Consider the following 12,455-nt stretch of genomic DNA (forward strand, 5'->3'; position numbering starts at 1 on the left):
TTAACATGATAGATGTCTGCTGAAGAAACCACGGGTGAAGGCAATATCCACTTTCAATTTGCTTAAACTGTAAACCAGGCTACTTTCGGTCGTCATGACAAAGGAATTTTGTGTATGTGGGTTTATGGCTCTTGCCTATGAAGTTTAACTGTTGAGAGACCTGGCACTCACAATGTTGAAAGCCTTGAATAATTAAAAGGTAGCATATGGGAGAACCAGAATAGGTGGAACTCAACTGACCTAGACCATGAAGATCATTCTGGGAATGGGTATGCATGTCGGGAGAACAATTGGAGTGTGTGTGTGTGTCTGTGTGTGTGTTTAAAGGTGTGAGCCACCTATAGACAGGTGAGGGTTGGTCTCTTCTCCCAGGCAACCAGCACCAGAACAAGAGGACACAGTCTCAAGCTGCACCAGGGGAGGCTTAGGCTGGATGTTAGGAAGAAATTCTTCATAGAGAGAGTGATTGGCCATTGGAATGTGTTGCCCAGGGAGGTGGTGGAGTTGCCATCACTGGAGGTGTTTAGGAGGAGACTTGATGGGGTGCTTGGTGCCATGGTTTAGTTAGATGGTGCTGGATGATGGGTTGGACTCAGTGATCTCAAAGGTCTCTTCCAACCTGGTCTGGTCTGGTCTGGTCTATTCTATTCTATTCTAGGAATGGGTATGCATGTCAGGAGAGCAATTGGGGGTGGGTGGGTGTGTTTAAAAGTGTGAGCCAGCTATGTAGTGACTAGTAAATGTATATAAATGTAGAATTATTATGGTACACAAAGCCATGGCAGGTTTTATTTTCTACACAATGTGGCCTTTTGACACATCAGTACAATGCTGCCAGGTATTAGTCCAGTCAAATAAGTAAAAAAGGAACTAGTGTGCTAGCTGTGTTCTTGGCCAGAGATGCTAATTCTCTGGGTGAAGCAGGCTCTCAAAGAAGAGCAATGCTTCACAGTCCTGAGATACAAAAACTCCCACTGATGGAACTATTACTGTAGTTGAAACTGATAGCATAAATATTCCCTCCAGATGTTCACTTAAATGAAAGTGCAGTCTACTGCTCCATGAGCTGCCAGCCAGGATGTCAGTGTCTGCTTGGTAAAGGAGGTGTAAATTGGCCCCTGGTACACCCAGTAGGGATTTTGATGAGGATCTGATCCGATAACTTCTGGGAATTAATAGGAAAGGGAGAGGTTCTCCAGAAACATGGAAGAAAAGGAAATAGGGAATGCCAGGGAATGTCTGTATCTGAACTGTACTGTGATTTGTGGCTGTGGTGAAGCCACACAGCAAATTGGTGGCAAAGAGAACAAAGAACAGCTGAAGCAGGCACAGCCAGGAAGCTGGTTCTGGAGGTGTCTGCAAAAGTGATACATCAGCTCAATGACTTTACAGAGGCTCATCTTAGACATGCTCATGTGTACTGCAGCTATGCTTCTAGTTAAATGCTCAGGTATTAATTTCTTACTCTGTTTTCACGAGTGACTGTTTTTCCACCTAAAAATAAAACAATTAATCAAACCACCAAGCAAAAAGCAATCACTTGCATAGCACTCAGCAATCCCCTTTGCATTTGCAGTGCAGAGATATGGCTGCCTATGTCAAGAGCACTTCCACACGAGCGTGGGTTTTATCCCTTTCACCACCTCCACAAAATCTTTCAGTACTTGTGTTCTCCTGGGAAAAACAACAAAAATCTTCTAAACATTTCTGGTCTCTATCCATTCCTTGCCACATACATATTTAATTCCATGACCTGTTTTCTATTACTTCCTATCTTTCCTGACGTGCCACACAAAAGGATCTACAAACAGATGCTGAGAAAGAGCTGCTCTTTGCTTCTTGTGCCTCCCTCTCTCTGCTGTTGCATGGGTAAACCAAAGCAATGCTGTGAAGGATAGGAAACCTCATTATTAGTAACTGTTTAGCTGGAATAAGGGGAAGCTTGAAAGAAGGACTAATAAGCACCTATCTAATGGACTAGCATGCAGGTATCTGCAGCCATCAGACATAACACTGTCAGAGGGCAGCTGTAGTAGTACATGGTAGTATCTAGATATAGCATTGGGATAGGCAAAGTAATTGCATATGCAACTGATTATCCCCTTGTGCTCAGCTCTGGTGAGGCCACACCTCAAGTATTGTGTCCAGTTTTGGGCACCTCAATACAGGAGAGATGTGGAGGTGCTGGAGCGAGTGCAGAAGAGGGAAATGAAGCTGGGGAAGGGCCTGGAGAATAAATCTTATGAGGAGCAACTAAAGGAGCTGGGGCTGTTTAGTTTAGAAAAGAGGAGGCTGAGGGGAGACCTCATTGCTCTCTACAGCTACCTGAAAGGATGTTGTGGAGAGGCTGGTGCTGGTCTCTTCTCACAGGTAATTAGTGATAGAACAAGAGGGAATGGCCTCAAGCTACAGCTGGGTAGGTTTAGACTGGACATTAGGGGAAAAAAAGTTCACAGCAGGAGTGGTCAGGCATTGGAATGTGCTGCCCAGGGAGGTGGTTGAGTCACCAGCCCTGGGTGTGTTTAAAGGTCATTTAGATGAGGTGCTTGGGGATATGGTTTAGGGGTGACCCTTGCAGAGTAGGGTTATGGGTTGGACTTGGTGATCCTGAAGTTCTCTTCCAACCCGAATGTTTCTGTGATTCTGTGATAAACTGCTAGAAGCAAAGAATTCGATATAGCTTGAAGGTATGGTTGATGCATGTGTAATGAAAATAGATAGGAAAAAAATGCATGGTAGAAGAAAATCACAGGCACAAAAAGGCATGGCACGATGTCTAAGAAATTATTTCAATGTCTAGGAAGGAGAATGATAGATGAGAACCTTGGGATTTGGGGTGCTGGGGAAATGAGCTCCCTGAAAAGTGCATCAGTATACTGCCAACACACAATGTAGGGGTTCCTGCTGCTGAAATAAAGGGCATGCATGACCAGGGTGGTGGCACATGGAGCTTTGTGGGTGAGCAGTGTTTTGGAAGATCCAGGTTTGGAGAGCGATTTGGGAACCTGTGCTGGGAGTTATGACCAACCACATTCACAGTGGCTGGTGAGGGAGAGCTGCCTCTGCCTGCTCTAGGAGAAACAGACACAGAGAATCGGAGAATGGTTTAGATTGGAAGGGACCTCGGAGATCATCTACCCTAACCTCCCTGCCATGGGCAGGGACACCTCTCAACTAGACTCAGCTGCTCATCCACAACCTCCCTGGGCAACCTATTCCAAAGTCTCACCACCCTCCTACTGCAGAACTTCTTCCTCAGCTCCAGTCTAACCCTGCTCTCCCTCACCTTCAAACCATTCCCCCTTGTCCTGTCTCTAGACACCCTCATGAAAAGTTTCTCTGCAGCCTTCCTGTAGGATCCCTTCAGGTACTGGAAGGCAGCTCTAAGGTTCCCCTGGAGTCTTCTCTCTAGGCTGAACACCCCCAGATCCCCCTGCCTATCCTCATAGCAGAGATTTGGATATCAACAGGGCAAAACTGGTTTTAAATCTATATTAAGGATACATAGATCAAAGTTCACAATAAAACTAAAAACAAAGAGGGAGGACTGAAGGATTCCACCTTTTGGGAGGAGACTATAGTGTACCTGGACCACTGGTGTCTCAAATCCCACCCATGGGTTTAAACAGGCTCTATATGTACATCTAGATGCATATGGATGGAGAAATAGTTACCAGAAAACAGCAAGGTGAAGAGAGGACAAGTGCATTCTAAGAGTCAGTGTGCAAAACTGATCCAGGAGTGCATAAACTCCAGAGCCAAGAGGTCTTGCTGAATCCACAGGAACTGATGATCCCAAGACATAGATGAATCTAGACAAGGCCACCAGCACACACCATCAGGAATGGTTTGTGTAAGTTGGGCCACATCCAAGTTAAATGCTGGCAAAGGTTACAGGATTACATATGCATCTGGAGAAACAGATGGACCTTCAGAGCACTGACCCTGAAGCCACTGGCACATCAGTATGAGCCTCTGTATCTGAGAAAACCACTGTGGTCAGCTTCCCCTTCCCTGCTGGGTAACAATGAGTGATTGCATCTGTGTGAATTGTGAAAGAATAATTGAATTTACTGTCTGTTTACCTGCCATTAATGTCTACTGAAATAGCTTAATAAAAGGTATGCTAATAAATATTGGTTGATCTGTTTCTCCACAAGCTTGACCCTCTGCCAGGAAAAAGGCAGTTTACAACTTGTCCTTGGGGATATCCTTCTGATTGTGGTCCCATGGATGGTAATGTCTGATGGCCCACATACCTAAACACCTCCACGAGGGACCTGCTGGCTCTTTCTGCATCAGCCATGCACAGCCTCTCTGGTTGCTCCTTTGCAACAATGCAGAAAAGTCAAACACAGGTTGCAGGTTTTGGGAGGGATGGAAGCTGGAGTGTGTCTAAAAAGGTCTCTTCTGCCAGAGGACACATCCAAGAGCCGGGTTCTGCACATTGGCCACAGCAACCCCATGCAGTGCTACAGGCTGGGGTCAAAGTGGCTGGAGAGCGGCCAGGCAGAGAGGGACCTGGGGGTACTGGTCGATGGTAGGCTGAACATGAGCCTGCAGTGTGCCCAGGCAGCCAAGAGGGCCAATGGCATCCTGGCCTGTATCAGGAACAGTGTGGCCAGCAGGAGCAGGGAGGTCATTCTGCCCCTGTACACTGCACTGGTTAAGCCACACCATGAGTCCTGTGTCCAGTTCTGGGCTCCTCAGTTTAGGAAGGAGGTTGACTTGCTGGAGCGTGTCCAGAGAAAGGCAACAAAGCTGGGGAGGGGTTTGGAACATAAGCCCTATGAGGAGAGGCTGAGGGAACTGGGGTTGCTTAGCCTGGAGAAGAGGAGGCTCAGGGGTGACCTTATTGTTTTCTACAACTACCTGAAGGGAGGCTGTAGACAGGCAGAGGTTGGTCTCTTCTTCCAGGCAACCAGCACCAGAAAAAGAGGACACAGTCTCAAGCTGCACCAGGGGAGGTTTAGGCTGGAGGTTAGGAAGAAGTTCTACAGAGAGAGAGTGATTGCCCATTGGAATGGGCTGCCCAGGAAGGTGGTGGAGTCACCATCACTGGAGGTGTTCAGGAGGAGACTTGATAGGGTGCTTGGTGCCATGGGTTAGTTGATGAGATGGTGTTGGATGATAGGTTGGATGCGATGATCTTGAAGGTCTCTTCCAACCTGTTCTATTCTATTCTATTCTATTCTATTCTATTCTATTCTATTCTATTCTATTCTATTCTATTCTATTCTATTCTATTCTATTCTAAAACAGGATCAGGTATCTCCACAGAACACCTTGGGTGAGGGATCTACAGGGGGAAGAAAAAAACCTTCTTCCTTTTTTGCAAATACATTTGAGGTATTAACTATCTCTGTGGCTTCTGAAATAGCAAGTAACCAAAAGCTGTTCAGGAAATAGATGTGGGGGTTTTTTTTACAGTATGATTTCAGCTCTCATTCATAGACTTCAGAAATACTGATTTTCTAGTGAGAAAGTACAATAATTCTGCAGTGATGGGTGGTTTTCTCGGAGAAAGTTTGAAAGTACAGATGTATTTAACTGAAAATTGGACAACCCTGAAGTCCAGCTGTGCTTTCAAAAACCTGAAGGCAGTTTCTTCATAGACTAGAAATGGTGCTTTGATTTTTGCCTCCTTTGTTGCTTTGACAAAAGCATATGTGCCCTTTCAGATTCAGGGCCTTTAAATCTATTTCTAACATTTACATTAAAGTAGTATAATAAAGATCACATGGCTGTGACTGATAAATTTGAGATGTTAATAAGCTGTGGCCAAATGGTGATGTAGCTGCACTGTGGGCAACCCATTTCCTTGTAAATACTGCTTAAAACCTCCACGCTCTGGGATACTTTCTGCTCTTACTTGAAAATAGAGGCATGAGTCATGCTGGAAGGCAATTAAATAGCAAAGGAGGAGTTGCATAACACTCCCAGTATACTTCCAGGTCTACTTGTAAATCCTTGTCAGGTTTCCCAGATTTGTCCTTTTCCAAAGTTTCTTTGGTTATTGGTGGGTGTTCAGGCTGTGTGATGGCAAGGACTAATAGAAAGGAAAATCAGTATCAAGGGGCAAGTGATTTTTTTCAGCTTCTTCAAAGCAAGGCGTGAGGTAAGTGTCTCTTAGCCTTTGCTTAATTGGGGGAAGGGAACTGTAAGCAGTCAGGTCCTCCAGAATTATCAGGGAAAGTAAGATTCCCTCTTTCTTGGAAATAATTTGTATCTATAGTGAAGTTATTCTAATTAAAATAAGTTTTAAAAGTAGGTTTGAGTACAATGGTTACTTTTGATAGCTATGCTTGTGTGCCTCATGACTGCTGTTGCCTATTGGTTTTCAATTCTGGAGCCCCTAACACAAGAAGGATATGGAAGTGCTGGAACAGGCCCAGAGAATGGCCACAAGGATGATCAGGGGGCTGGAGCTCCTCTCCTATGAAGACAGACTAAGAGATTTGGGGATATTCAGTCTAGAGAAGGCTTTGAGAATACCTTATTGTGGCCTTCCAGTGTCATAAGGGGGCCTACAAGAAAGCTGATGAAGGACATTTTAGGGTGTCAGGTAGTGATAGGACTTAAGGAAACTGAGCAAAACTAGAAGTGAGTAGATCCAGACTGCATGTTAGGAAGAAATTCTTCACTATGAGGGTGGTAAGACACTGGATCAGGTTGCCCAAGGAGATGGTAGAAGCCCTATCCCTGGAGGTTTTTAAGGCCAGGCTGAATGTAGCTCTGAGCAACCTGATCTAGTGTGAGGTGTCCCTGCCCATGGCAGAGGGGTTGGAACTAGATGATCCTTGAGGTCCCTTCCAACCCTAACAATTCTATGATTCTAATGATATCCTTCTGTACACAGAATATGTGTGTGTATATGTACACAGCTCTGCTGGTGGTGGGCTGGGGGTGGTGATGGTGCAGGGGACAAAACCCAAACAAGCTCATAACATTACAGCTGCTACACCTTTTTCTTTCTTCCCCAACTCCTCAGTGCCAAAATACCCTACCTTCTGCAGTGGCTGTATTCCAGACACTTGCTGTAAGCATATTATTACAAGCCAAGTTACTGTTTAGGTAATTACAGGGTTTTGTATCTTTATTGCTCCTTATGAGAAACAGCATCACCTTGCCATCAGCAGTGCTGGAACTGGAGGCTGTTTGGCATCTCCTCATTTCCCACAAACTTAGCAATGCATTTTGTATCTGACTCTTCTTGTCTTTTGTAACTGTTTACATCTCCAGGTTGTGGTAAGGTAAAAATGCCTCTAGATCTATTGCTCCTTCAATGTGACATAAAAATACTACTGGAATTCCTGTCCAACAGTGGGCATGAACTTTTGCTTTAACCATTTATTAGAGAGTAATTCAAATACACACTGTTGTCTTTTCAAACAGATCTGTGACAGCAAGTCCAACCATTCTTCATTTGTTGTTCAAGAAAGTGACACCAAACATAAACAGGGAACGATTGCACTGTTGTGTGGTGGGTCTTGAAGTGTGTTGTCAAACAGAGAGATACCTTCCTGTTAGGTTTCTTACAGACATAACAGCCAGAGACGGTCCCTGAAGTGTTCGCAGCTCAAGACAGCATGTGTGTAGGATGGAAAAGAACAAGAAAGGAGCAAGGTATGTGATGTGATGGCAGCTGATGTTTATTATCCTTTTGAGGTTGTGTTTAATTCATTGTGAATTACATGGACAGCATGTTTTGAAAAACAGACTGAAGGAGGGGCAGGGGGAAAAGGGGGCGAGTTGGATCACACAGTGTACAACAGACTCAGACACTTCATATGCTCAAAACCCAGCGTTGTCTTTGACTTGCACTTTCAGTTTTGCATTACTGTTACTTCTGCTTTGCAGATATTCCCCAGGCCAGCCAACTTTGGTAGGATGCAGAGAGACATCAAATGGGTCACTCCTTTCCATTTGAGCATACTGTCTCCTAGTGTTTCTGCAGCTAAAAAAAGTTAGGAGGAGAGTGGCCTTGGTCTCTCTAATCCTAATCAAAGTGCTAAAATAAAGGCAAAACTATTTCACCGTGAACCTTCAGGGCACTGTTGTGATGAAGGAAACGCTGTTCATGTTATCTCTTTCTGCAGACCAACGGTATCTGCACAATGTCTGCTTTTAACTGTTAGAGCTACTACTATGGAAACAGTTTGATGCTTTTCATTTTGATAGAAACTATGTAAATTTGTGCAGAATGCTGCAGGCAGCAGTACTGGAGCTCTCGAAGCTTGCAGATCTCACTCTTCAGGTTCCATAGTCCAGGCTTTTGACACGGGGGCAAGGGTTTACAATGTGCTAGTGCAGCACAAAGAATGAATTTCGGGGTGGGGGTGTGTATGTCTTTATATGTATACATAAAAGGCCCACGGCCTGCAGCTCGCTGGTTGTGCCTGGCAGCTTTCCCCGCAGGATACTTGCACTGGTAAAGGAACTCCCTTACGCGCGCCCCAAGCTGCGGGGGCCCGTCCCGAGGTAAGACTACCCGCCGCAGGCTTCCGACGGTCCTTCCCGGGGTAAGACCGCCCGCTGCAGGCCTCTGACGGCTCTTCCTGAGGTCAGATCGGTCGCCGCAGCCCCCCGGCAGTGAGGAGGCTGGAGGGTGCCCTGGACCAGGGCGGCCCCGCAGGCCGGGGTCGGGGGGAGGAGGCGGGCGGCGCCATGCGCTCGCGCCGACGGTGTGTTCCCCTCCGCGCGCACCAATCAGAGCGCGGGAACGGGGTGGGGTAGTAAGCGGCAGCGCCAAGGAGCCGAGCGGCCCCGACTTCCTCCGGCCGCGGAAGGACGCTCCCGCTCTCCTCGCAGCGAATCACAACCGCGCTCTGGACCTCCGTCCCGCCCCTGACAACGAAGAACCAATGGAACGCGCCACTGATTCAGCCGCTCAGCCAATCAGCGACCGAACTTTAAAAAAAAAACCACAACAGCAAAAAACACACCTCGTCCCCGGTGGCTCCCGCCCGCAGCCTCCGGAGGTGAGGGTCGCTCCGAACCGAGGCTTCTGTTTTGATGATGCCGGGAGCAGCCGGTCTCTTCGTTCCCGTCCGCCTCGTGGGGTCGGCCGGGCAACCCGCGCCATGACCTGGCCGCTAGGCGTGGGCGTGCCGTCTCCGGGCTCGCCCGTGATCGGGTCCCGACGCCATTTTACGCCGGCAGCCACGGCCAGAGCGATGGCCCAGGACTTCAGGTACCGGCAGGGAGCGGCTGAGGGGCAGACGGGGACGTGGGAGGTGGCTACGGCCTCCAGCATTTTCCGCGCCAAGCTAGCGGGGCGCCTTTCGGCTCCCGGCGTGCACCGCGCCTCTCGGGGCGTAGCGGCGCTCCCCGCGTGCGTCACGCCTCCGGCAGAGGGCGCGCGCAGCTCGGGTGGCGCCGAGCCGGGGCAGCTGGAGCCGGCCGGAGCCTCAGGGTGCCGAGCCCAGATCCGGCCTGTCAAACCCGGCCTGTCAAACCCGGCCGAGCTTGGCAGCTGCAGCCGTCAGACTGTCGAGGAGCGCCGGGGTGTTCCAGCCGTCAGCAGCGCCCGGTGCCTGCCGCCTTAGTACTTGTACCACTGGGAGGTCCAGCCCCGAGGTGCTGGCCCTTGTTTTCCTGTGGTGGTGATAGTAGTTTCTTGGCCAAGGTTAAAGGGCCCTAATAGCCAGGCCACCTGACAGCATACAAAGAAACTGAAGATGATGTCTGGCTAAGTACTGACTAGCGTCTAAAGCACATCACTCAAAACATTGTAAGTCCTCTCACATGCACCTATATATCCTCCCATCCTACGCCTCAGTGTTTGAGGGCAACCCTAGCTGGAAAGCTAAGTAGCTCTAAAGAGAGAACATCAGTTTTTGATTCGGCTTTCAAGCCTGTTCCAGCTGTGAACTGTACTGCTAATGGTGCTGGAGGACAGGATGTCCTGTGAAGGCAGTGGCTGTCAGTGACAGTTTTTGGACATGACAAACTTGGCTACCAATTAGAAATTCAAATTCTGCCAAAGACAGAAGGCCACCAAGCTAAATAAATTCTGTTTCTTGCAGTATGAGCTGCAAGTCATAATTCTCTTATTTGTCCTGGTTTTGGCTAGGATAGAGTGCATTTTCTTCCTAGTAGTTGATACAGTGTTGTTTTGGGGGTTTTTATTTAGTATGAGAGTAATATTGATAAAACACTGGCATACTTAGAAACAACTAAGTAAAGGATTTTTCACCTTCTCATACCCTGCCAGGAGGAAGGCTGGAGTGGCACAAGGAGTTGGGAGGGAACACAGCCAGGACAGCTGGCCCATGCTTGCCAAAGGGATAGGATAGAATAGAATAGAATAGAATAGACCATGTTGGAAGAGACCTTCAAGATCATGTCCAACCCATCAACCAATCCAGCCCACCTACCATACCCCATCATGTTCAGTATGTAAACTGGGGGGAGTTGCCCAGGGGACATCAGTCAGCTGGTGATGACCAATTGCATTGTGTGTCACTTGTCCTTTTTGGGTTTTATTTCACTCTGCTTTTGCTATCTTAGTTTTAATTGCTTTTGTTAGTGACATAATTAGTTTCAATTACTGAATTTCTTATCTTGGCCCATGACTTTTAGTTGGTTTTGATTCTTCTCCTCATTCTAGGCATGGAGGAGAGGAAGCAGGGAGGAGATGCGAGTGAGCTGATGAGTGATGCTTAGTCGCTTGCTGGGAGTTAAACCACAACATTATGCCATGAACAGCACCCTGTTTTGTTCATTTCTGCTGATGTGGGCTCTTTTTTTGTTTGGTTTGTTTTTTGTTTTTTCCCCCTGACATTTGGAGGAAAGGGAGAAGATGAAAGTTCAGTTTCTTTGCTGCTTTGCTTCTTGACCAAGACACTGAAACTACTTCTTCGTGTTTTGGTTTTGCTGTGGTCATCAAAAGGACTCTTGTGAGGTTACAGTGTGACTTTCTGTTCTGGATTGTTTGGATTTGTTATTTCTACAGTGTTTATTCAAGCTGCTCCATTTTATCAAAGACCTAGTAACATTTTGTAGTTTATTCCCATGTTGGGGGTTTTCTTTAAGTTGTTGCCAATATTTCCAGCACAGATTTTTGAAGGTACAGATTTTATTCAATTGGAGATAACCACTGCTAAGCCTTGTAGACACTAATTACTTTTAAAGAATACTGAGGGGGGTTGTATTTTTAAACAAGTGAAAGAATTCCCTCCCTCCTCAATTCCCTCCCTCCTCCTTTCCCTCCCTCCTCCTTTCCCTCCCTCCTCCTTTCCCTCCCTCCTCCTTTCCCTCCCTCCTCCTTTCCCTCCCTCCTCCTTTCCCTCCCTCCTCCTTTCCCTCCCTCCTCCTTTCCCTCCCTCCTCCTTTCCCTCCCTCCTCCTTTCCCTCCCTCCTCCTTTCCCTCCCTCCTCCTTTCCCTCCCTCCTCCTTTCCCTCCCTCCTCCTTTCCCTCCCTCCTCCTTTCCCTCCCTCCTCCTTTCCCTCCCTCCTCCTTTCCCTCCCTCCTCCTTTCCCTCCCTCCTCCTTTCCCTCCCTCCTCCTTTCCCTCCCTCCTCCTTTCCCTCCCTCCTCCTTTCCCTCCCTCCTCCTTTCCCTCCCTCCTCCTTTCCCTCCCTCCTCCTTTCCCTCCCTCCTCCTTTCCCTCCCTCCTCCTTTCCCTCCCTCCTCCTTTCCCTCCCTCCTCCTTTCCCTCCCTCCTCCTTTCCCTCCCTCCTCCTTTCCCTCCCTCCTCCTTTCCCTCCCTCCTCCTTTCCCTCCCTCCTCCTTTCCCTCCCTCCTCCTTTCCCTCCCTCCTCCTTTCCCTCCCTCCTCCTTTCCCTCCCTCCTCCTTTCCCTCCCTCCTCCTTTCCCTCCCTCCTCCTTTCCCTCCCTCCTCCTTTCCCTCCCTCCTCCTTTCCCTCCCTCCTCCTTTCCCTCCCTCCTCCTTTCCCTCCCTCCTCCTTTCCCTCCCTCCTCCTTTCCCTCCCTCCTCCTTTCCCTCCCTCCTCCTTTCCCTCCCTCCTCCTTTCCCTCCCTCCTCCTTTCCCTCCCTCCTCCTTTCCCTCCCTCCTCCTTTCCCTCCCTCCTCCTTTCCCTCCCTCCTCCTTTCCCTCCCTCCTCCTTTCCCTCCCTCCTCCTTTCCCTCCCTCCTCCTTTCCCTCCCTCCTCCTTTCCCTCCCTCCTCCTTTCCCTCCCTCCTCCTTTCCCTCCCTCCTCCTTTCCCTCCCTCCTCCTTTCCCTCCCTCCTCCTTTCCCTCCCTCCTCCTTTCCCTCCCTCCTCCTTTCCCTCCCTCCTCCTTTCCCTCCCTCCTCCTTTCCCTCCCTCCTCCTTTCCCTCCCTCATTTGTGCAGCTTGTGCCCTTAATTTTGAAAGACCTGGAATGTCTGTTAGGTGCATCTCTTGGAAAGATAGAAATCAAATCCAAGTTTAGTTTGAACATGTGAGCAGTGAGTTCTTCTGGCCTGGCCTTCAGAAATGGTTGTGGAGTCTGCAAAAGCACGGTCAC

The 12,455-nt window shown here is 48.3% G+C and overlaps 1 protein-coding gene across 1 annotated transcript in view; it reads left to right on the plus strand.

Annotated features, from left to right (window-relative positions):
• Positions 1-8,933: 8,933 nt before the first annotated feature.
• The window catches only part of SLF2 (SMC5-SMC6 complex localization factor 2), a 31,732-nt gene continuing 28,210 nt past the window's right edge, over positions 8,934-12,455 (plus strand). The window contains exon 1 of the mRNA XM_054163578.1: positions 8,934-9,193. Coding sequence (XP_054019553.1) covers positions 9,084-9,193 — 110 coding nt within the window. The 5' untranslated portion in view covers positions 8,934-9,083. The remainder of the gene's footprint in view (positions 9,194-12,455) is intronic.

Source organism: Dryobates pubescens, chromosome 8 (assembly GCF_014839835.1).
Source record: "Dryobates pubescens isolate bDryPub1 chromosome 8, bDryPub1.pri, whole genome shotgun sequence".
Classification (NCBI taxonomy): Eukaryota; Metazoa; Chordata; class Aves; order Piciformes; family Picidae; genus Dryobates; species Dryobates pubescens.